Source organism: Podarcis vaucheri (genome assembly GCF_965113315.1).
Source record: "Podarcis vaucheri genome assembly, chromosome: 1".
Taxonomy (NCBI): domain Eukaryota; kingdom Metazoa; phylum Chordata; class Lepidosauria; order Squamata; family Lacertidae; genus Podarcis; species Podarcis vaucheri.
This window is the reverse complement of record NC_138759.1, coordinates 121,348,919-121,375,083: the sequence shown is the minus strand read 5'-3', so window position 1 is coordinate 121,375,083 and position 26,165 is coordinate 121,348,919. Positions and strand designations below refer to the sequence as shown.

The 26,165-nt window shown below is 44.8% G+C and overlaps 1 protein-coding gene across 1 annotated transcript in view; it reads left to right on the top strand.

Annotated features, from left to right (window-relative positions):
* MYO3B (myosin IIIB) overlaps positions 1–26,165 on the top strand; it is a 313,368-nt gene that overhangs the window by 273,124 nt on the left and 14,079 nt on the right. Inside the window, exons 34-36 of the mRNA XM_082205523.1 lie at positions 17,137–17,243; positions 17,651–17,697; positions 20,428–20,588. Of these exons, the coding sequence (XP_082061649.1) occupies positions 17,137–17,243; positions 17,651–17,697; positions 20,428–20,554 (281 nt within the window). The 3' untranslated portion in view covers positions 20,555–20,588. The remainder of the gene's footprint in view (positions 1–17,136; positions 17,244–17,650; positions 17,698–20,427; positions 20,589–26,165) is intronic.

Here is a 26,165-nt window from a genome sequence, read left to right as displayed (position 1 = left end):
AGAAAGAAAGAAAGAAAGAAAGAAAGAAAGAAAGAAAGATGAGGACTTGCAAGTGGCCATGGGCAGTTGAAATGTAAACAATAAAGTTGTGACTCCAGCCTTCTTAACTGAGGACACAGCATTCTGGCCTGACAAGAGAGTCATTTTCTTCACTGGGAAGTGTCACCACTGAAAGAATCCGAACAATAGTACTTAGTCACTGAGACCTTTCCAAAGTTAGGTATACAAGCAGTAGTTACTTAACTACGGCTTCATTGATGAATTGCATCATCTTCATCTTCTCAACTGGTCACTCTCAGTTTCCAGAGTTGCGGCCTTTTAAACAAACAAACAAACCATTATTATCCTTTCTTTAAGAAGCTTTATTTCCCAGGTCATCTTTCAGCCTGCCATTTCTGGCTTAATCTACCTGTGATTTATACTTTTAAAGGGTATCCTTCGAGATTATGGAACAGTTTTTGAAAATAAAGCAACGTGTCTTCCCTGCTTCCAGGGCAGCCAGAACAGATTTCAATAACTGGTTCTCCTTCTACATGGCTGGCCACATAGGATCAGCATGAGAAAACCAAGCTCTGAGGAACTGGTTTCTCAAAGGAGAAACAAAATCCTCAAGCATTCTTAAATCTTCAAGTCAGCGCATACATGGGCTACTTTTTTTTATGTCCTGTTTGCATTTGGCAATTATTTAACAGTGTGAGCCAGTGGATTTAATGATCTCCCTGTGATTTATGCATAACTTTTATTAATTACGCCAGTGGGAATGAATGGTGGCGAGAAATCAAGCCAGATGTCTATTCCATATTATTCTCAACAAATAAACTATTGAATGCTATGAAACGCTTTTGCATTTTTTTAACAAGAAACTTTACACGGGATATTTAACCCTTTGTCCCTTCCAAGCTATGTACAGTGGTACCTCGGGTTAAGTACTTAATTCATTCAGGAGGTCCGTTCTTATCCTGAAACTGTTCTTAACCTGAAGCACCACTTTAGCTAATGGGGCCTCCCGCTGCCGCCGCTTCTGTCCTTATCCTGAAGCAAAGTTCTTAACCTGAAGCACTTTTTCTGGGTTAGTGGAGTCTGTAACCTGAAGTGTATGTAACCTGAAGCGTATGTAACCTGAGGTACCACTGTATACGATGAAATAGTTTTATCCCCTGTGCATCCTGCTTGTTAACCAGATATGCAGAGGACAGCAGCGGAGGAAGCCGCTTGGGGCGGGGCGCACTGCGGAGCCTCCAGGGTCTGCCTGCCTCCTCCCACTCAGACACACTACAGCTGGGGGGGGAGGCAGCAGGCGGACCATTTGGGCAGCGCGGAGCCTGCGCGCACCCAAGCCACTGCGTCTCTCCCAGGAGAGACGTGTGACTTGGGTGCGCTGCAGGCCCTGCGGTTAGTGCCGCCCGGAATTTTGTCACCCCCCTCAGTGGTGGCACCCGGGGCGGCCCACACTCACTGCACCCCTGTTCCTCCGCCCCTGGCAGAGGATGCAGGGATAGGTCATCATGTTGCACGGAGGGCATTTACAACTGGTCATTGGAAAATGAGTCTGTCTGGTGTAGATAGAAAAAGTTTAAAGAGAAAAGAGAAATAAAACAATACTTTATTCACTCTAATACAATACTCAACTAAACCACTTTCTATAACCAAACATTATCGTCAATCCCCAGTTCCAAATGTCATTATTTCATTTCCTTTTTCATATAAAAACTCTGAGAGGTTCCCAGTCTTTAGCAAATGTTCACGACTTTTCTCTGATTAAATTAATTTGCATTGATTTCAGTGAGAGGGTTAAGCATGAACTTACGTTGTCTCCTTCTGAAATCAGTGAAACTCGTCTTTGTCTGAGTCCAACTAAGCTCACTGGGACTTACTCTCCAGAAAGTGGGATTCCCATCTCAAGTGCTCATCTTTGGCTTGATTATTTCTTTTGTTATCTGTAGAGTTTCAAAATCCCAGTGGTCTCACAAATGAGTTTATGTGTTCCCAGCTCAGATTCTGATAATTTCTCAGACTTCACATGCCAATATCTTGATGTGATAGTTGACAGTACCAAACCACACGCCAATAGGTTCATCTACCATGATTTCACTGGCCAAGCTCAAACTAATAATTAAATCAAGCAACTATTGTCATCTTTTATTTATGGCTTTTTCTGACAAATATGGTTAGACAATAGAGTGCTGCCACTGCCAGCATTATGTTCTCAGCCTTTGGTTACTGTCAGATACTGCTGAGAAATAAATTATGCCAAGTTTGTTGGGTGGTTATTAATACAATATGGCATACTAGCAAAGTGTAAGTATAGCATGTATATGTTATGAATAGCTCTCAAACTGTTCTACTTTTGGCAAAGCCTTTTCTGCATTTCAAGGACTAATATAGTTTGGAATTTAGAAGGGATGGTTAGGAAGGATGTTGTCAAGAACATAAGTCAAGGGTGGGATAGCTTTCATAAATGGAAATGATGAAATAACTTTCCACTCCTATCCCCAGTAAAGGGTATCTGAGGGTATATTTCAATGCATACATCCAAAGAAACATGAAGCAAACTTAAATCCAATTGAAACCAATTACCATATAAGAGTTTATTATTCATATCTAGAGAGCCTACAAGGGACACGGGTGGCACTGTGGGTTAAACCACAGAGCCTAGGACTTGCCGATCAGAAGGTCGGCGGTTCGAATCCCCACGACGGGGTGAGCTCCCGTTGCTCGGTCCCTGCTTCTGCCAACCTAGCAGTTCGAAAGCACGTCAAAGTGCAAGTAGATAAATAGGTACCACTCCAGCGGGAAGGTAAATGGCATTTCCGTGCGCTGCTCTGGTTCGCCAGAAGCGGCTTAGTCATGCTGGCCACATGACCCGGAAGCTGTACGCCGGCTCCCTCGGCCAATAAAGCGAGATGAGCGCCGCAACCCCAGAGTCAGCCACGACTGGACCTAATGGTCAGGGGTCCCTTTACCTTTACCTTTAGAGAGCCTACCGTACATAAAATGAAGGGATAAGCACAGGCCCTATCTTCAAAGCCTGCGATCTAAACAAGGCAAGGCACTCAGTGAATGGGCCTGGTGGGAAGTGGTCACAGTGTGATAGCAGAGAATGTAAATTTAATCCTGTGTTCAGACAGGTAAAGCCAGGCCTTCAAGAAATACCTTCTCCCTCTTGCTTCTGCAGGGTTCATGCAATGACAACAGTGGCACTTGTTAAGATCAACTTCTTATTTCAAATAATAGCAAGCAGAATCTCTTTAACAGAAATATGTGACAATTCCACCACCACAGTCAAGCATATGTGCCAGCTCCTAGGAGCCGAGGCAGTTTCAGTCCCCCCCCCTTTTTTTTAGGGAGCCATTTTGAAATGAATTAAACGCTTGACAATTGATTTCAGCTAGTCAACAAGTGCTGTGCATTTTTATTCCCTAGATTTAGGGAAAGGTGCCCTTTTGGGGATAAAGATTTGTCCATTTGTACTTTGTCTTTTCTGAAACTGTTGTGTTGGGTCGGCATCTAGTATGTACATCACCCATGAGTTGCGTGACATGTTTGTCATTTTTTTTAATTTAAAAGGCACTTTTGTGACCAGTGTTAGCCGGTGTGATTTATAAGGGTGTTCCCTGCACATGCTCAGTAGGGGCCCATTGTAAGAGCAGGCTGAGTGGAGTGGGGAGGGATGGAATAAAACATTGGGGGACAGGCAGATGACAGATTGTGGCTGTGTAAGACCCAGAAAATGGCAAGGAAAGAGGGGAGATGAGAGAAACGACATACTCCCAAACTAGGCTTCTCAGCCATGAGCATTTTACAGTTCAGGTGGGCCAAGAAGTTCAAAGTTGGCTATGAAAGGAGGCAAGGTGCAAAAATCACAGGAGATGTGTAAAAATAGTTTGAGGGACATGGAGGCGATAAGGAAAATATCCCTGGACTTCTGACAAACAACTTTTGAAGGCACAGGGGAAAGGGAGATTTAGGGAGCTCGGTGTGTGTGCTTCACCTGCTGAATTCCCTCTTTAAAGCAAATTCGACAGGTAGGCAAGGAAAGGGAAAAGTTGGGAACTTTATTTCTAATGTCTTTCTGTTGTTCTTTTCTTAAAATGAACCGGTTGTTACAGGTAAAGAAGGAGAATGGCCAGTAAAAGTTGTCACTCTGTTAGAGAAAGTATAGGAGCTTCGTAATTGTACAGTGGTACCTCGGGTTAAGTACTTAATTCGTTCCGGAGGTCCGTTCTTAACCTGAAACTGTTCTTAACCTGAAGCACCACTTTAGCTAATGGGGCCTCCTGCTGCTGCCGCGCCGCCAGAGAACAATTTCTGTTCTTATCCTGAAGCAAAGTTCTTAACCTGAGGTACTATTTCTGGGTTAGCGGAGTCTGTAACCTGAAGCGCATGTAACCTGAAGCATATGTAACCAGAGGTACCACTGTAACTTGCATGATAGGGTCAGTTACATAGACTCCATGTGTCTTATTCCAGTCAACAGACAAATCTCAGGCTTAGGCCTACCACTGTGCCACTGACAACCAAGCTAGTAGACTAGAACCCACGCCATCCTCAACTGGTAGATTTTGCATATTGTGCCTCCAGATTGTCACTGTTTTGAGAGAGGGGTTGAAATTCAGGTTTGTGCAATTAAGGTGGATTAAACCACTCTTTCACCCCAGCACAATAAATCCACTTTTCATTTTTGGATTTTTTTGCCATTATAAATGTGGTGGGGAAGTACCCTGAAAAGTATGGGATGAACAAACGATTAATGGGAAACTGTAGGATTACCCCACAAGCATATCAGGAGGAATTGCTCACTGTTGTATAACTGCCCTGTAAACAAATCAGAACAAATGCTCAGTACAGACTGAACAGAATAGCCACGAAAGCTTTGTGCAAGCAAATTGGGACGAATGACGAATAAATAGATCATATGGAGATGTGCGTGTATAGGAGAGAATTGTAAACATGGAGGCCAACAGCAAAGCGTCTTGTGGCACCTTGGCTCCTCATAAACATGTATGAAACAGCCTATAGAAAGAAAGGACCTTGGAAAATGTGTGATCTTTGTAATTTGAAGCATGTGATTCCGCACAGAACTGGTGTCCAAAGTGAAACCATAAGTCATGAAACCACACGGAGGGAGATGCATGGCTTCTGTTATGAGCGCCTTCAGAGAGCATGTGTGCGAGTGTGTATTCAAATGGTTCTGTTTAGAGGTTATAAACAAATGGCAGGCTCTCCCCATTGTAGTAGAGTGTGTGCTATGGATTCTGGGATACAAGTGACATCAAAGCAACTGCGCTAATGAATTTCCTTAGCATTCATTGGCTCTATAAATGTGCTCCATCTGAGTAAACAAAGCTGCTGTTGTTGGGAATTTGAAGCGGCTGAAAAGTTGGAATGTTTAAAAGAGAAGTTAAAAGGAAAACATTTCCCCTTGACTGCTTCAGAGTTATCAGATAGGCACATGGGTGTCTGTGGGGAGGGGCAAAGGGGGCACTTAACCACCCCCAATCCTAAATGTGTGTATTAATGTACATACACACACACATTCAGATTGTCAACAGGATGTTTAGAGTGATCTCTGAAACAATTCCAACTGAGTGCGGCTACCGGACTCTGACTCTCTGCACGTTTTTGATGAAGTCTTCCTGGTCCAGCAGGCAGCTCAGATGAATGACACAGCTCCTGATTGAATGATGCTGCTTCTGCAAATGTTGTAATACAGTGGTACCTCGGGTTAAGTGCTTAATTCGTTCCGGAGGTCCATTCTTAACCTGAAACTGTTCTTAACCTGGAGCACCACTTTAGCTAATGGGGCCTCCTGCTGCCACCGTGCCGCCGGAACATGATTTCTGTTCTTATCCTGAAGCAAAGTTCTTAACCTGAAGCACTTTTTCTGGGTTAGCGGAGTTTGTAACCTGAAGCGTATGTAACCCGAGGTACCACTGTATTTGGAAACCCTAGAAACGTAATGATTATATAAGGAGTTGTGGTGCTTTGTTACGATCAGCTGAAAGATTTGGGGGTGCTGCTGGGCCCAGCGCTGCTTTTCGAGGGGCAGGTAGAGGCAGTGGCCAAGAGTAGGAACTAAAAGGGCTAACATGTTGCTCAGGGAAATGGGTAGAGAGAAACTCCTTTCCTTGGGAAACAGAAACCTAGTGCTACTTTTTTGATTGGTTCAAGGAGGTGGGAAGGCACAAGGGTTTTCTATACAGTCGTACCTCGGAAGTCGAATGGAATCCGTTCCGGAAGCCCGTTCGACTTCCAAAATGTTTAGAAACCAAAGCATGGCTTCTGATTGGCTGCAGGAAGCTCCAGAAGCCACGTCGGACGTTCAGGTTCCAAAGAACGTTTGCAAACTGGAACACTCACTTCCAGGTTTGCAGCGTTCAGGAGCCAAAATGTCCAGGTACCAAGGCGTTCGGGATCCAATGTACGACTGTACAAGGTTGCTAGAGAGGGGAAGCGAAGAAGTAAAGCTATTTCACTTTCTTTAAGCTATGGATTTTGGCAACTGCTTCAAAAAAGCAGAAGACAGCTTAGCTCGTGAGCCCTAGGCACGTTCTGAAGATACTGCTTCATATATATCCTTTTATGCAGTGGCGTAGCGTGGGGGTGCAGGGGCGACCAGCCACACCGGGCACAACATCTGGGGGGGGCGCTCGCACTCTCAGCTCTCTGCCCCTACCTGGCTCACTCACTCTCTCTCACTGCAGCGCTGGCTGTGTGAATCCGATCCGAGCCGCCGGGTCGCCGCCCACTGTGGAGGGGGGGTGCCAGGCGTGCAGTGCGGAGAGAGAGCGAGGGACTATCTGGGGGAGGGACAGTGCAGCGGCCGCCCAGCGCAGCTCTGAGCGCGGGAGAGAACCACACCAGACCAGACCAGGCAGCAGCAAGAAGAAGCTGGCAGCAGCGGCGGCAGGTTAGGGGTTAGGGGGCGCAAATTACGTGCCTTGCCCCGGGTGCTGACAACCCACGCTACGCCACTGCTTTTTTGGATAGCTCAGTTGGTTAGAGCATGGTGCTGATTATGCCAAGCTTGGAAGTCTGATATTCTTGCAATGCAGAGGGTTGGACTAGATGATCCTCAGAATCTCTTCCAACTCTACAATTCTGTTATTCTAAGACACTGTGCAGGTAGCACCCAAAATGTCTGCCTCAAGAGACAGTAAATCTCCAAGGGCAAGGCATGAGAACATCCCAACGGAAAACACGGAGGCAGCTACCAGTCCAGACCAGTCCAGCATCTGATAGAGGATTTGCTCTCAATATATAGCTCCCCAACTGGAACAACAGGAAACGTTGGGCATGAGTCACTATATATTAAGAGCAAATCCCCTATCAGACGTGAGCTGTTTACACAATGCTGGAACCCCTACAGAAAGTTACGGCTTCAGGCATGATAGTACAGCTCCAAGAGCATTTTGCCATGCATGGCTTTCTAAATATCTTCCTTAATTAGCACACTCTGCTGCTTTGAAACACCCGAGTTGTGAAACATGAAACTCATGTTGTGGTTTTGAACTATATCTCAAGAAGTTCGTGGGACAAGGATAAGACGGGGGTTCAAACATGGTAGGAAAAGAAGGAGCACAAATCAGGGCAATCTATCCTCAACCAACCATTGTCCATGGCTTATTCCTCAGCTTGGGAAAGAGCATAAACAACCCTGGCAAAGTGAATTACAGTGGTACCCTGGTTCTTCAACTTAATCCGTTCCGGGAGTCTGTTCAACTCCTGAAACCATTCAAAAACCAAGGCGCGGCTTCCGATTGGCTGCAGGAAGTTCCTGCATTCAATTGGAAGCCGCAGAAGCCGTGTTGGATGTTCGGCTTCCAAAAAACATTTGCAAACCAGAACACTCACTTCCGGGTTTATGGCGTTCGGGAGCCGATTTGTTCAGGAGCCAAGCCGTTCAAGTACCAAGGTACCACTGTACTTCTCACTCATTCTGGGATAAGTCAATGACAGCAGAGATGTTACGTCATGTACCTCAAGATAGCAGCATCTACCTTGTAGGTTCATGAGAAACCCACGGAATTATCGCACTTACAGGGCCTTAGTTTGACTTTGTAAAGACTTTGCAAAGACCTTGATGCTCAAGGAAGCTGCTTCTGTTTCTGTGCCCATAAAAGTGAGATCCTGCTATCAGGATTTTCCTAGAAACTTATATGGTGCTGAAGAAATATTTTCCCCCTTTGGAATCAACATCCTAGATCAACTTCCATTCATTCTTGTAGTATCAAGACAGAAGAAGTACATTTCCCCCCATTTCCCTGAGACTTCAAGGGGGTGGGGGGATGAAATATTGAAAGAAGAGATGCAATCCAAAGGGAAACTGGAAATTCTCAAAAGCATCAAAATACATATAAATACATATAAATTATCAAAGGAGAACAAAGACATGTTTTATTTTTTTCTTCTACAAAAATCTTCTCCCTAGGCTATAACAATGCATTACTCAGGCACAATCAATATATCTGAGCTTGGGAACCAAAGTACTTTGAAATAAATTAGACTAGTAGGAGAAGAAACAAAGAACAAATTAACATGATTTTAAACACTACTTAAATTTTTATGAACTTGGACCTTGAAATGTTATGATGAGCTCCCAGGAGCCTGTGCTAATATTTGCCAATAATTAAGAGTTGCACTTTCATGTTCCCTCTGATGTGAAAGGTTGGAAATCACTGTGTTTGCTATCTTTATGGTCATACTGATATATCTTTAAAATAATTGTTTATTTTCTTAATTATTAATGAAATTATTTAAACGGCTCTATTAAATTTTATTTGTTGGCTTGTTCCTCCACCTCTTGCTGTTTATATCCTAATGCTTGAATACTCCTACTCCTCGCCCAGTTTTACATTACTTTAGATTATTTAGAAGGAATGGCAAATATAAATAAACCCGGAAACATGCAGCTCTGAGGATTTGCAAGTACCATCCTCTGAAGTATCCTGGGGAACAAACAAACTCCAACAATTTTACCTGCTTAAGGCAGGCAGCACACCCTTAAATAATAGGCCATTCATGAAAGTGACAAAGGGATTTCTCAAGCATTCTGTGAATATACCCCAATGAGGTATACAGTGGTACCTCAGGTTACATACACTTCAGGTTACATTCGCTTCAGGTTACAGACTCCGCTAACCCAGAATTAGTGCTTCAGGTTAAGAACTTTGCTTCAGGATGAGAACAGATATCACGCAGCAGTGGGAGGCCCCATTAGCTAAAGTGGTATCTCAGGTTAAGAACAGTTTCAGGTTAAGAACGGACCTCCGGAACGAATTAACCCGAGATACCACTGTAATCTGAATAAAATATAATTATCTTTGTCTGTGTTGTAAACAAACAGTTTCAGGTTAAGAACAGACCTCCAGAATGAATTAAATACTTAACCTGAGGTATCACGGTATTTGAGACTGAATACACAGTATCAGGACTGTTGCTGTTTTAATCATACTCTTAGGCTGCAATCCTGTAGCCACTTTCCCAGGTGCAAAACCCCTTGAACTCAAAGGGGACTTACTTCTGATCAGGCATATATAGGGTTGTGCAGTTAGTCCATCAAAAAGCCCTATCAAAAGAGGTCAACTTACTTCAAAAACTCAGGGGAAAGCAGCTCTAACTCACGAGCTGACACCCACCACCCCAGCAATTTGGAAACTGTGCAGCAACATTGTCGGTTTCAAGATGCCCTCTTTCAAAGGGGGCAGGGAAGGGTTCCCAAGAGCCCACTGCAGTAATTTCAAACATTCCCCGTTGGCTATCTTTGCAGGCTTTTAGCTGTTGGGAGGAGCAGAATTTCTCTAGGCAGCAGGGAAATGTAAAATAAGACTGCTGCCCAATTATTAGAATAAAATTCTAATCCCGTTACTTATGGGTATGATTTATTTTTTAAAGACATTGTTATCAGGGCCTCACTTTCATCTGAACTTAATATTCCTAAAACAAGTAAAGATGCAAAAGATGTCGTGTAAAGAGAGAGGATTTTTGTTCTTCCTGCCACCACTCTTTTGAACTGAAAGGCTGTGGTGACTTCTCTCTCTCTTAAACAGAAAGCCTTGGTGTTCTGACTTACTCCACCAGCCTAAAATTTTAAATGATGTTGCCTGGCAGGCAAATGTTCACACCCTCTTCTCTCTTAAGGGTTTATCTGAGCCACCACGGTCTCAGGTCCATGCAATCCTCTTCGCTCAAGAATGCCTTCAGCACCAATGTCCTCTTGCTGAGTTGCAGCATCATAGCACCAGCCGAACTGCTTGCTAAGTTCCTACAATCACATACAGTGGTACCTCGGGTTACATACGCTTCAGGTTACAGACTCCGCTAACCCAGAAATAGTACCTCGGGTTAAGAACTTTGCTTCAGGATGAGAACAGAAATCGTGCTCCGGCAGCACCAGCAAGGGGCCCCATTAGCTAAAGTGGTGCTTCAGGTTAAGAACAGTTTCAGGTTAAGAACAGACCTCCGGAACGAATTAAGTACTTAACCCGAGGTACCGCTGTACACCAGGCATGTCCAACTCCCAAGAAACTGCGATCTACTCACAGTATAAAAAGACTGGCTGTGATCTACCCATTGTCACTGCCAAGAGTTGTTGAGATTTTTTTAGGGGAGGGTTGGCCAAAGTTGTTAAGCTTTTTTTTTATTTTTTGTGGAGAGTAGACTACAACGTTTTTGAGCTTTTGGGGGGGCAGGGTTGGCCAAAGTTGTTGAGCTATTTTGGGGGGGATCTACAAAGAACACTAAGGTGGTCAATTACAGTGGTACCTCAGGTTACATACGCTTCAGGTTACACACTCCACTAAGCCAGAAATAGTGCTTCAGGTTAAGAACTTTGCTTCAGGATAAGAACAGAAATTGTGCTCCGGCGGCACGGCAGCAGCAGGAGGCCCCATTAGCTAAAGTGGTGCTTCAGATTAAGAATAGTTTCAGGTTAAGAACGGACCTCCGGAACGAATTAAGTACTTAACCCGAGGTACCACTGTAACCGCGATCCACCTGGGACACCCCTGCGATCAACCGGTAGATCGCAATTGACCTGTTGGACATGCCTGAGATACACCCCTCTCCATTTTCCACATGGTTAGAACAGGGATAGCTCTACTCTCCATCATCAGAGGCACTGGTGAGCAATGAAGAAGCACAGACCCCCATTAAAACACCACCAGAATTGGTAATCCTTGTACAGCAATGGTATCGAAACTCCCGTATTTTTCACTCCATAGTTTTTAGAGGAGGAAAACAAGAAAAATATTCTGAACGAAACAGTGGATGTATGACTTTTGTGGTTCATGCTGTGGCCACAGACATGTGATTTAACGGTGAGTTTGGGGTAGCGCAATGCAAAAATCCATGTGGATCTGTGCTTTGTAACCACATTTTTGCGCCATTGCGGCCCCACAAAACAGTGGATGTGTGGGTTTTTTGGTGTAGGCTGTAGCTATGGACATGCTATGTGATCTGATGGTGAATTTGGAGTGACCCAATACAAAAATCTTGAGGATCCATGTGGATCAGTGCTTTGTAACCACGTTTTTGCGCCATTGCAGCCCCAGGCAACAGTGGGTGCGTGATTTTCTCGATCTATTAAAATACAGCAAATTCAGACAGAAGTTTTAACATAGCTGCATAGGATCTGTGCGTGGCTGGAGCTAGCTAACCAAGAGTGGTAGTCTAAGGGTTCACCTCATTGGGGGGGGGGTAGGGAATAGGAATCTGTATAAACTGCTTAGCTAGCTAGACATCTTTATAATGAATGCTCAACAATAGTTTCTCAATCACAGGCTTTCATGGCCAGCCATTGATGTAGAGCCATTCCAGTTTATACCACAATATATGAACAATTGCTAATTTAATGTGCAAGATCCAGGTGTCTCCTCTCAAGAAAGCGTTTCTGTTCTGAGGATATGGCAGTCTTTAAGGTGCCACAAAATTCTGCATTGTTTTATGTGTTCTTGAATTTCCTGGCCTTCCTAAGCCACTGTTTTTCCTTCCCCCTTTATTTTCAGGGTAACAGTGTCCCAGATGAAGTGGGCTCTGGTCCACAAAAGTTTATGCCATAATAAATCTGTTGCCACAAGACCCTTGTGGGATAACCAGCCTCATATAACCAGCGCGCTTAAGTCTAATTGATGCATGAATGGGTTATTACCATAGAGTAAGCTGTCCTGCTAGGATTAGCTCACCTAGGGGGGGACTAGGCAATCAAGACTTTGTTCCCCTCCAATCTACTAGAGAAGCTTAATGTTCCTATATCAATAATTTAGGCATTTTCACCACTGTAACTAAGCCAAGTTCTACAGCCTGTGCAACTGTTTCTGAATGCTGTATAGAAAAGCACAGGAACATGACCTTTGGAGAGTTTGTAAGTAAAGCATTTTTAACTTTCTAAATGTGTAGTCTTTTTCTATGTTAGGGTAAGAGGGATGTTTTGGAAGTCACAATGGCATATTTCAAAGGTCTAACAGTCTGTATTTCCATGGTTTACTTTGCTGCATATTTTGTGATTTTAAATCTCTTCTGGGGTTATCTCACCAAAGAGGACTTGTGGAAAACCTGGATCTTGGCACCCAGGAAGTCTCTTTTCTATATACCTGTTTTTTTCTTGCCACCAAGAACCCTTATCTGTTTCTTCTGGGTTCATGCCCATGACTTTTGTCTCTCTCCAGACCTGAAGTTTATCTGAGAGAGTGAGAGGGAGAGACAGGGAGAGTGTGTATTTGTGTCAGGAGTCAGTAAGAGACCAAATGGGAGTAAGCCCACAGGAGATGGCCATCAGTGGATAGCTGACATAGCTGGGGTTGTAGGAACTAGGTCAGCTCGATCTGCAAGGCTACCCAGGCACTCGGGGATTTGGTGTTGGATGGAGAGACATGCTAGATATAGAGCACCTGAGGCATTAAAGGTAAAGGGACCCCTGACCTTAGGTCCAGTTGTGGCCGACTCTGGGGTTGCGGCACTCATCTCGCTTTATTGGCTGAGGGAGCCAGTGTACAGCTTCCGGGTCATGTAGCCAGCATGACTAAGCCGCTTTTGGCAAACCAGAGCAGCGCACAGAAATGCCGTTTACCTTCCCGCCGGAGGAGTACCTCTTTATCTACTTGCACTTTGACGTGATTTTAAACTGCTAGGTTGGCAGGAGCTGGGACCGAGCAACGGGAGCTCACTCCGTTGCGGGGAGTAGAACCGCCAACCTTCTGATCAGCACGTCCTAGGCTCTGTGGCTTAAGCCACAGCACCACCTTAACCCACAGAGCCACCCCTCAGACATTACACTTGCGCTAATAATTTTTCTCAGTTTGTGTAGTCTTTTAAATTAACAATAGCCAATGGGTGAATGAGTTGCTTGACCTACCCGTAACCTTAATTTTATGAGTGGATAAAAACGTATGAAAATGATTTGCAAAATCTGTCTAATGACACAGCAGAGAGCACATGTTAATATGGTTTCCTCCAGATATGGTTGTCTGTGATAAACGCTACCAGATTTCCCCCCACACCCACCCATCGTATTTTAGGCTACTTACACAAGGAAGACAAATGGGCTCAGCGAAAGGGCATTTCCTTTGGAGGATGCAAGCTACAGACCACCCAAGAGCCATGCAGCAGTGATGGTATCAAGCTGAAAAGCTAGCACAGGGCTTTGCTAAGTCTGAGAATGCAGATAGCTGCGATAGGCACATTGAATCCATTGTGAAAACAGGCATGAGATAACTTTTTAACATAAATATAAATTTAAAAATAGCCTAGGATGCTAGAGGAGAGTTGTGTGTCCAGCTGGTGGTGAGAAATGGACTGTGTACAACGACAGAGCAATGAAATAAATAGATTAGCTTAGCATTTCAAGAGGTCTTTTGACATCCCCTCTTGCCTTAAGAACCTTATAGGCTGACAGTGGCAGTTGCTTCTATAATTGTGGTAAAGGTAAAGGGACCCCTGAGCTTAGGTCCAGTCATGGCCAACTCTGGGGTTGCGGCGCTCATCTCGCTTTATTGGCCAAGGAAGCCGGCGTACAGCTTCCAGGTCATGTGGCCAGCATGACTAAGCTGCTTCTGGCGAACCAGAGCAGCGCACGGAAACTTCTTTTACCTTCCCACCGGAGCGGTATCTATTTATCTACTTGCGCTTTGACGTGCTTTCAAACTGCTAGGTTGGCAGGAGCAAGGACCGAGCAACAGGAGGTCACCCCGTCGCGGGGATTCGAACCGCCGATCTTCTGATCAGCAAGTCCTAGGCTCTGTGGTTTAACCCACAGCGCCACCCACATCCCTTATAATTGTGGTATGTCGCCATAAATGACACTTAACAACAGGGTGTGGGTGTGTCTGTGTGGGTGTGGGTGTGGCTTGTCTGTCTGTACATTCAGACACCTCTTGAGATATTATCACTGAACTTGGCATAAAGGGCCCAAGATTTGGGACATAATATTGATTTTGAAAAATGGGGGAAATTGTGGACAAAAACAATTAAATTTACAGCATGTATGTCACTCAAGGAAAATTTAATGAAGATTATGTATAGATGGTATTTGACACCGGCCCAACTTGCTAAAATGTATAGAAATCAAGATAAAGAATGCTGGAAATGTAAGGAGAAAGAGGGGGATTTCTTCCACATGTGGTGGACATGCAATAAGGTGAAAGCCTATTGGGACATGATATATAATGAATTGAAAAAGTTTTTTAAATATACCTTTAATAAAAAACCAGAGGCATTTTTGTTAGGTATAATTGGAGACGAAATTCCTTAAAAAGATGTAAATTTGTTTATGTATGCTACAACAGCAACAAGGATACTTTTGGCCCAGAAATGGAAGCAGCAGGAACTTCCAACATTGGAAGAATGGCAAACTAAAATGATGGAATATGCAGAATTGGCAAAGCTGACAGGGAAGACCCAAAATCAGCACGACAAACTGTTTGAAAAGGACTGGAGTAAATTTATACAATATATGAAATAATATTGTAAACATGTGAAAACATTTGTAGGTTTGAGTTGAAATATTTTGTAATGTTAATACTGAGAGCTGGTTTACATTTAATGAGGTAAATATTATTAAGAAAAAAAGAAGGTAAATAAGTGGCTAAAGAAATTCTAAGATGTAAGTGAATATTTATGAAAGCCAAAGAGTGAGATGGGGGAAGTCGAAGCTCAGTTTGAGCAATGCTTTTGATGATGAGATTATGTAATGGAATGTGATTATGATAAAATGTAAACTTAATAAAAATTATTATAAAAGGGGAAAAAGGGAAAAAACTTGCATAAGGGTTCCTGGGGTGGAAGAGCCTGTTCTCATCTATGATGGTGAAGCAAAATGTTCCAAACTGCACCAATTTGGACGCCCCTTGAGATATCATCACCCAGTTTGGTGTGACTGTTCTAAGTCTGTGCCAAGGATCTGCAAAGGGCAGCCCTGGGGCTGTTTGCAAGAGGACTTTCAAACTGCCCTGCCTGTGCCTGATAGTCAAACTCATAAGCTGGTGAGTGCTGGGTGCAAGCCTGGTAGTTGCAGGGGTCTGTTCCACTCATGTTTTACCTACTGAAATATACTCCGAGTCGCAAAGTGATTTCATGCTCTTTATTCAGCTCATAGTGGTGAGGAGGAATGAATGAAAGTCCCCTCACAGTATCTGCTTTATATACATTATTTACACAATGGGCTGCACATGATTGGCTAATTCCGGAATTCTGCTGTAAGCCAATCAGGTTGTGGATTCACTTCTATCTGGAGCAGGATTGGGTGGTTCCTGCCAACCAATCATACTGCTGCATTGTTCTAGGACCAATCAGACTGCTGCATTCTGAATCCTATTGTTCTAGGACCAATCAGACTGCTGCATTTTGGATCCTATTGTTCTAGGACCAATCAGACTGCTGCAGTTTGGATCCTATTCAACTCAGTACATAACACCTACATGTGACCTGCTAGGAATTAAAAAGGGAGTGACCAAGACTGCATAAGTCCAAAGGCAGAAAGATTCCATGACTGGGGCGGGGGATCAGAGAAGAACCAGTTACCGGCCCCAAGTTTGGCCTGTGCTAGAATTTGGTGAGTCTCTTACAATCAGTTACAGCTCCAGTGGCAATAGTCACATTTCAACATTGGGGTTATGGCCCCGACAGCAGCAGTTTCTTAGAAGTTATAGGCAGAGCCAGATACTTTCAGCTAGTATCTTATATTTGGGAGATGGGGAATGCAACAGCTGCTACTGCTACAGTGGTACCTCAGGTTAAGAACTTAATTTGTTCCGGAGGTCTGTTCTTAACCTGAAACTGCTCTTAACCTGAGGTACCACTTTAGCTAATAGGGCCTCCTGCTGCTGCCGTGCCGCCGGAGCACGATTTCTGTTCTCATCCTGAGGTAAAGTTCTTAACCCGAGGTACTACTTCCGGGTTAGCGGAGTCTGTAACCCGAGGTGTTTGTAACCCGAGGTACCACTGTACTAGCAGTTATATCTTAGCTTGTCGCCACAACACTGAAAGATATGATTACTATATAGATAGGTGGCAGGTTGAGAGGAGGTCCCTACCAGGACAGACTTTGCACGTGTGCTCAAGACATCGATTCCATAAAACATATTTTGTTGCATTGTGCAAAATATGAGCAAGCCAGGGCTGAACTGATATTACCCTTGCTGGTACCTTTCCCGGGAAAATAAGAGGCTCACTATGTCAGGTTCCTACCGGAAGACCGGACAAATGCTAGAACGTTAGCAGTGGCAAAGTTTTTATCGGTGGTTGCAAGAACAAATGATCCCTATATTCTAAACAAAATGCTTGTTTCACCTGGAGGTAGGCTGTATGAATTGTGTATTTGCTTTGTAATGATTTGTTCGGTCTCTGGACCGTAATAAAGATTGATGATATAGATAGTTTGTATTTACTCCATGATTACTACATCCCCCTGTTCAATTCAGCATCGAACCCCAGGTGGTTTTGGGGGCAGCTTACCCAAGAGCCCCAGTTTTACTCCAAACTCAACACTGCATCCCAGTTTCTACGTGCCTACACAGAGCGGCACAGGTTGCGGGGGAATCAACCCTGGAATTAGGAAGCCAGAGCTCTTTTGATTGTAAAATATGCTGAGACATTTACAGCACCTGGCGTGGCGGAGATCTAAATTGTGTTGTCGTCCTGTAGGTTCCCCAAGCTGCCTCGAACAGAAGCTCAAAACGCCCCGTCGAAGGTGTCAGCAGCCTAAAGTGCTGAATAGCCCTGAGGACAACGTGTATTATAACCAGTTAAATGTGAGTTCAAAGTGGCAATAAAGCAGTTTTACTGGCTTTGTCTCCAGTTAATAATTTTGTTATTGATACCTGTTCCAACCCCTCCAGTTCCCCCACCCCGCTCCCGTCCCCTTGCCCCCACCCCACCCTGACGTTCTTCAGCTCTCGTCTTGAACATGTGCTTATGCTCTTTATCTGTTGCTTTCATGTCAGGATGTCTGCCTTCACGGTGAATAATTGATGTGGTTTATCAAAGACGAGCAAGATGCATGCTTCATCAGGCTCGCTTGAGCCCTTTGATCAAAAAAATTATGCTGTGACTTCTGATATTATCAGCATCTGCTTGCATTCAACACAAAATCACTTTGAATTAAAAATTAACGACTTGCTGCCTTGCTTTGACTGTGTGTTCTTGGCCCTCTCCACAGGGAGCTCTAGAATATCAAGGGAGCAAGAGGAAGCCAAGAAAACTTGGGTAAATAGCTATCTTCTTAGTTCTAAGCAACTGTAAACAGAAGAAGGTCCTTTGTGATATTACAGAAAACGCACAAACTTTCTGGAGAGAATTCTAAAAATAAACAGCCAGACTCAATATAGCAACCTTGGGTATTCTGCTACAGAAGCAAACAGAAAACGGCGTCTAATCTCGTCTGTTAAAACGTGGCAACCATCTCTTGCAAGACTGAGGGCAACCGGGCAGGTTCTTCTTGACGTAATTTCTGCAAAGTTTTGATTTTTCTTTCTTTGTTTTGTAATGGGTTTGATACAAGGAGTGGACTGGGAGTCCTAGAAGCAAATGTCCGCCAACCGTCTGAACTGGCTCAGAATGATGGGCAGTAAAATGCAGAAGTCCTTCCTGGTCTCTGACATGGACCAGCTGAAGGGAGAAAAGGCAGAAAAGGCAATCAAACCATTTGTTCCTCAAAAGATGTGGTCCATGTTCATTCTTGGCTGTGGTCTGCTTCGTTTGCGACTCCTTTTCCCTTACACAGATTTAGTTTCCTTAAAGGGAAAATCATGCGCACTCTCAATTACGAAGCGTCCTGTTCTTGTTTTCCAGTGAATCCCTAGATCAGATAGCCACCGAGAACATCAGTTATAAAGCATGCTAGCAACCACCACCGCCTGACCCTTCCAAAGCCATCCCAGATAAAATAACCTTATGATGCTTCTGAACCTCAAATGTGATTCAGACGTATCTGCATTTTATATAACTTGCTTGTATTGGTGTTTTAAAATTGTAAACCAGCTTGGATGCCTTGGTAGAAAGGCAGTATATAAATCCAAATAAAGTGTGTGGTGAGGGAATGGATACAGTCAAAGAAAGCTGTGCCTGGTCCCCATTGACACCAATGAAACACAAGTCTTAATTAACTTGCCCCCTTGATTTCACTGCAGCCTAGGTTCAACTGAGCCTGAATCCAACCCAATTTGTTTGTGAACATTCATTTAAGATTTCCTTTAGTATGTTATGATCCTTTGTTGTTTTGTGTGTGTGTTTACAAATAATAGTTCGACAAATTACCACTATTACTACTACTTTTTGTGTATGCTGCCTGGGAACGGCATCTTGTCTTACAGAGAATCACGCTAGCAATTCAGTTACCTTCTCCTAGTGCCATATAGGAACAGTTTTTTATCTCAGTGTGCAGTGTTTAATAACCACTCAGGGCAGGACCAAGGGAGCCTGTTGAGCAAGTGGAAAACACTTCCATTCACACAAGAGAGGAGGCCTCCAATTTCTACCAGTGTGTCTCTCACCTAAAGCCCCCCCCCTCACACCCCACACTGTTCCAGAGCGTCTCCTGACCTACCCTTGGGGCAGGGAAACAAGGAGCCACAGCAAGGAAGAGGAGGCAAGAAACCTTCCGTGTGTAAAATTCCCCTTGCAGTTCTTAGGATCCATCCACAAAGTTTAAGCAGCCCATAAGCAGTGGTGCTTGTAGTGTAGGTGGGTTCCCACGAGGCAAGACACAGTGATAACAGCAAGGACGTTTATTGAACTAACAGAACTGGACAACAGGGCCAAAGCAACTGCTTATATACATTTCTGAAGGCCTGGGCCCCTCCCACTCCCAACGCGATTGGCTGTCTAAACTTCCAAGCTGCGAATCATGACTCAGAGTTTAAGGGCCAATGGCAGAGGTCCAAATCCTGAAATGTTCTGTGATTGGATATCATGTATCCAATCAGAACACAGGGGCTCGGAATCCTTAGTCCAGACTCAAGCTCAGGCAAACACAGACCACTGAATACGTAACAGTGCTATTCCATTACATGAATATCCGTTGACTATGTGCACGATGCCACAGCATAATTGCTGGGGATTTTTGTCATTGATCAACTATCCACCAGAAGTGGAACCTTCTCGTTGTGTGAAGCTTATATGAGTTATTCAGGAAGCATCTTGGTTATTTTAGAAGTATGGCTGATCACTTAAAAACAAACAAGGACTGCACTGACTTTGTGTGGCATGGATTTGTAAGAATCATTTGACAGAAACCCAAATCATGGCTTTCCGCACTATAGAAACTTTGAAACACCATAAATCCAAACTGTATTATTGATGAATGATTCATACACAGCTCCTAAGCAGGAAGTAGCACGCTGTGTTCCTGGGTTTTAAAGCCTGGAAGAGTCCTAACTCAAAGCCAACACCTTAAATTTATCCCAGTGACTCTAGGGAGCTAGTGCATGTCTACTCTGAAGTAGGCCCCACTGAGTTCAGCCGGACTCACTCCCAGGTTAATGTGCATATGATTGCAGCTGCAGTGTATTATTCTTCAAAGCTCTTTCCCAGAGAAGCCATATACTTCACCTAGGATTGCCATATTTCAAAAAGTGAAAATCAACAAAAGTTGTCAAGCTTTATTTGCAAAATCTCAACAGAAAAATGAGTTTTTGAGCTATTTTTAATGAAATTCACCAAAATCTACACTTCCAACACAGGCTGCCATACGTCCAGATTTTCCCGGACATTTCAGGGATTTCTGCACAGATCCTGTTTACAAGGGCCAAATACCAGCTATGTCCAGAAAATTCATGGCAACTCTAACTTCACCAGCCAACAGTCAGTCATTAAGCACAAAATTGTTTTTGTTCTACCACCCATACGAAAGCACATTTTGTACCCAGTAAACATAAACTTCTAAAAAGAATGTGGTGAGCCATTCAGAACGGTTTGTGTTTCCTTCTTTTTCCTCAGGCAGATAAAAGTGCTTGATTGGGAGGATGAGTATTACAAATCATTGTCAGCCGCAGATTCCATCACAGAGGAGGAAAACACATTCCAAGCTCTTCCTTCTTCCAGAGGAGTGTCCTTTCGGAGCTGAACTTTTACCACTTAACTCTTTTGGTACAATGCTGGTAAGAAACTTAACATATGCTTCTCATTTCTGGTTCACATGTGTGCATGTGGTATGCACATTGCCAATCAGAAGGTTGGTGATTCGAATCCCCGTGACAGGGTGAGCTCCCGTTGTTCGGCCCCTGCTCCTGCCAACCTAGCAGTTCAAAAGCATGTCAAAGTACAAGTAGATAAATAGGTACCGCTCCGGCGGGAAGGTAAACGGTGTTTCCATGCGCTGCTCTGGTTCACCAGAAGCGGCTTAGTCATGCTGGCCACATGACCTGGAAGCTGTACGCCGGCTCCCTCGGCCAGTAAACCGAGATGAACGCTACAACCCCAGAGTCGGCCACGACTTGACCTAATGGTCAGGGGTCCCTTTACCTTTACCTTTTTACATAATACTTTAAATACATATTTTGGGGGCACCTTGACGTACGTTATTTGACAACATAGGTAGAACAGGAAGAGATTCAACAAATGCTGGTGTCTGCCATGGTTCTGTATCCTGCATACACACCATACATTTAAAGCACAATTTTATTTTATTCCCCCCCCCCACTCTATAATCAATTTTATTAAGTTTTCAAAAGTTTAACATATAATCTTCAATACATCATAAATTTATCTTTTTTTGCCACTTCCCACCTCATTTTCCACGGTGCTTTTATTTACCCCCCTCTGCTGCACACTACCTTTGATTTCTTATCCCGTCACAACAATACTGTATTCTCTAAATCCTTTGGTTGCTCATAATTCAAATCCTGCTCGCGAGTTCATCATACAGTGGTACCTCTGGTTACATGCTTTATTCGTTCTGGAGCTCCGTTCTTAACCTGAAAGTGTTCTTAACCCGAAGCACCACTTTAGCTAATGGGGACTTCCGCTGCCGCCGTGCCGCCACTGCGCAATTTCTGCTCTCATCCTGAAGCAAAGTTCTTAACCCGATGTACTATTTCTGGGTTAGCGGAGTCTGTAACCTGAAGCGTCTGTAACCCGAGGTACCACTGTACTGTAATATTTCCTTAAATATTCCGAAAAGGGCTTTCATTCTTCCACAAAACAATCATCATTAGGTTTTCTTATTTTGGCTCTTAACTTTGCAAGTTCAGCATACAGTGTTACCTTGGTTCTTGAACTTAATCTGTTCCAGAAGTCCGTTTGACTCCAAGGCACGGCTTCTGATTTGCTGCAGGAGCTTCCTGCACTCAAGAGGAAGCCACATCGGACATTCAGCTTCAGAAAAACATTCGCAAACCGGGACACTTACTTCCGCGTTTGCAGTGTTTGGGAGCCAATTTGTTCATCAACGAAGCCGTTTGAGAACCAAGGCACCACTGTAATCCATTGCCTTGCTTATCCATTCTTCTTTGGTGGGAACCTCTTCTTCCTTCCATTTAAAGCACAATTATACCCCAAAAAGAGTCTTGTAAACAGTAGCATAGGCCTCCACAAAGCTACAACTCCCAACACACTGAACAAACTCCAGTTCCCAGGATTCTTAATGGAGGGGGACGTCTTACTTTAAATATATGGTATGTATGCAGCCCAAGAGAAGGCAAGAAAAGGTAAATCAAAACATCAATGTGGCAGTCTTGTCTCAAAATTATGGCTTGTTTCTATAACAGAATATCTTGCTAACCATAATGGAATGAAGGGGTCATAGCCTAGTGGTAGAGCAATGGCCTTGCAAGCAGAAGGTGGCAAGTTCAATCCCCCAGCACAGGGGTCCCCAGACTAAGGCCCGCAGGCCGGATAAGGCCCGAGGGACTCATTTATCCGGCCCACGGCGACCGCAGCCGCCCGCTGCTGCTGCCCACTCTTACCAGCACTGCGCTGCGCGGCTGCCCACTTCTGGGTCAGAGGAGCACTGGAAATAGCTTTTGTGCATGCGCAAGCATTATTTCCTTTGCACATCCGGGTTGGAGGAGGCCCGTGCCCATGCGCACAAGCTATTTCTGGTGCTCCTCCAATCCAAAAGTACGCCGGAAATAGTGTGTGTGCACGTGTATGGCACGCGCTCCCCTGCCCTCTGGCCTGCTGCACGATCGGCAGACACCAGCCTGAGGTGCAGTAAGTTTGCTGACACCTGCCCCAGCATCTTCAGGTACGGTGTGAAGAGACACCTACCTGAACCCTTGGAGAGCCACTGCAAGTCAGTGCAGATAGTAATGTGCTGGATGGACCAAGGGCCTGACTCTGAACGAAGCAGCTTCCTCTGTTCCTGTGCATGGCATGAGTTAGGGTGACTCTTGCAGCTTTTGCCTCGTAAACAAAACATGACGCAGCATTGGAGGAGGCATTCTGAGACACAGCCGAACTCTGAAAACTGGAGTAGATTCATAAGGCGAGGAATAATTAGCACAGTGGAGGAATCTAGGATAGCCTGCGTTCAAAATGCTGAATGCGTGCTTTTCGACGTCATCTTGCCAAACGGTATTTTGTGATAGAATGTGTGGCTCTTGTTTCCCCAGAGGAGAAACACGCACACCTTTTCAAAAAGCCTAAGCAGTAGAACAGTTAAGAGCCTATTACCGAATCGCTTGAATTAGCATTTTATGACGCGAAGTTGGAAATAGTTAGATCGGAGCCAAGACTTTGCAGCACCTCGGGAAAATAAATGATATGGTCTGTTGTTGGGTGCCATTCATGTGGACTCTCAGGTCGCTATGTGTCACCTTTCAGCCACACTGTGCAACCAGCAGTGGTGTGCATTGCTTTGTTCTCCTGACCCCTTGGTATGGGGGAAACAGTGGGCAGCTAAAATGGACAGGAGCCCACTACGGGTTCCTGATTTTAGCCCTGATAGGCAGTTCCTGACGGTGGGCTAGGAAAATCAGGATGGTATGCTTTCATTGATTTAATGGGAAGGCGCCAGCTTTAACGAGTGATGGAAAAATTGAATTGGTGGGGCTGTGTTGAGGCCTACCTAGGCTCCCTTGCACCCTTGGCAAGGAGCTGTATCAGGGCCTCCGAAGCCAGGAGAGACCATGGACCAGAAAACTCCAAACGTTTGCTTTCCGTCTCCTTTCACACTTCAGCCACTGCCATCAGGGTCAGGTGTGCTCGGCTCAGCCTCCCCTCAGCCTCTTCTTCCTCCTCCAGCATTCTGTCTGTCTGCCTGCCTGCCTTCCTGCCTTCCTCTCTCCTTCCACATGCTGCCTTCCCTTCCTCCTCCTCCTCCTGCAAGTCTCACCCTCTCTCTCCATCTTTCCTCCCTCTGAGCCCCAAGCTCTCCAGAGGATCCTATGGACCTCGCCTGGCCACCCAGAGCAGCTGAGGAGCAGCCCAGAGATTGTGCACCCAGGCGAACATCAGTGGCAGAGCTAGCTACATCCCTCAGGGATGACACCCAGGGCGAAACGCCCCCCCCCCTTCCTATGCCCCTGGTGAACAGTCTCCAAGCCAGAGTGAAGAAGTACAATTTTTGTGCCCCCTCAACTGGCCTGCACTCTTGCCAGGGACCAACTTAAGCAACCCCTAGGTATGTCCCTGGTTGAAGGCACACTTGTTTGTTTGTTTGTTTGTTTGTTTGTTTGTTTGTTTGTTTTTAAAGGTACTTTGGTTCTCAGATATCACTGCAACAGATATTTCAGAAGAAAACTGATATATGGCCTTTCTTTCTACGAATGAGGGCTTGTCCATATATTTTACAGCCACTTTTTAACTATTAACTGTGCTTATTGTTGGGGTGTGGCTGCATGAAGTCTTGGTGGCATCAAAGACAAAGACTTTGGCAGCCTGGGCTGCCCTACATCATGATGTGGATGTAGTGTTTTAGCAAGACATTGCATAAGGGCAGGGCTGGTCCTGTTATGAGACAGATTGAAGGAGCTGCTTCAGGTGGCAAGCATGGGGCATTGTTTAAAAAACAAAAACACATTGGCTGCTGTTTATTTAATTTTTTATTCTTATTGTAGGAGCATGAGGTGTCATTCATCTGGATTATTTTTTTTTATCCATGCCAAAAAATTTCTGGGTGGGCTGAGGAGGGAGGGGCATACTGAACCAATCACCAACGTCTCCTTATATAGCAAATAAAAGGCAAAGTAATATCCTCCAACAAAATCCAGTTTCAGTGATGAAACTTCAATGATTTCAGAGTCAGAAGACCTACAAGCAACCCATGCCTCACAACACACTTTACTAATTTGATATATGAGAATGAGTACTCTGATGGCGACAAGTAGCAGCTGAGGAGAGAACTAACCCCTCAGAGAATGACCTGGCGATAGCAATGGCAAGTGGTGAGCAGGGCCTAAACCAGGGGCGCCATCTCGCCCTAAGGATTGTGGGTACCCGCTGCCATAATGTGGACATGCGACGTCACACACCTGCCCCTACATGCAAGTGATGTCTTGAAAGACCTACACTGGCTCCCAGTACGTTTCCGAGCACAATTCAAAGTGTTGGTGCTGACCTTTAAAGCCCTAAACGGCCTCGGTCCAGTATACCTGAAGGAGCGTCTCCACCCCCATCGTTCAGCCCGGACACTGAGGTCCAGCGCCGAGGGCCTTCTGGCGGTTCCCTCACTGCTTGAAGTGTGGTTATAGAGAACCAGGCAGAGGGCCTTCTCGATAGTGGCACCCACCCTGTGGAACACCCTCCCATCAAATGTCAAGGAAATAAACAACTACCTGACATTTAGAAGACATCTGAAGTCAGCCCTGTTCAGGGAAGTTTTTAATGTGTGACATTATAATGTATTTTTAATCTTTGTTGGAAGCCGCCCAGAGTGGCTGGGGAGACCCAGCCAGATGGGCTTGGGGGTACAAATAATTTATTATTATTATTATTATTATTATTATTATTATTATTATTATTATGTCACATGTCCACACTGCAGCAGCTGGTAGTGGTAGCAGCTCCTCTTCCTCCTCCTCTCCTTAGCCAGTAAGTTACCTTTTTCCATGGGGAGGGGCTCAAACTCTGCGTCTGAGGGCCCCCTCCCCCTGAAAAAGGGTGCCTTGCTCCATGGCAGCAAAGGACGGAGCTCAGCTGCTTCTCTTTCTGAGGCAGCACCGCAGAGGTTGGCTGGCTGCCTCTCACTTGGGGGCAGTGCTGCTGCCGCCTGCTAACTTTGTTCATTGACTTTGTGGGAGCCCGGACCCCACCATTATATTATTGTGGGTGTCCAAGCACCCACGGTCCCCTAGAGTTGACTCCTGTTGCCTATACCAGGGGTAGGCAACCTAAGGGCCATGGGCCGGATGCAGCCCAATCGCCTTCTAAATCCGGCCCGTGCACAGTCCGGGAATCAGTGTGTTTTTACATGAGTAGAATGTGTGCTTTTATTTAAAATGCATCTCTCGGTTATTTGTGGGGGGCATAGGAATTCATTCTTATATTTTTTTCAAAATATAGTCCGGCCTCCCACATGGTCTGAGGGACGGTGGACCAGCCCACAGCTGAAAAAGGTTGCTGACCCCTGGTCTATACAATGTATGCTTTTTGTTTAGAGTCACTGGCAGCACCCAATATGGACTAGTGACATGAATTATCCTGTACACTAGAGGAATTCTGTTATGTACTGAGTTGAATAGGATCCAAAAGTCTGATTGGTCCTAGAATAGGATCCAAAATGCAGCAGTCTGATT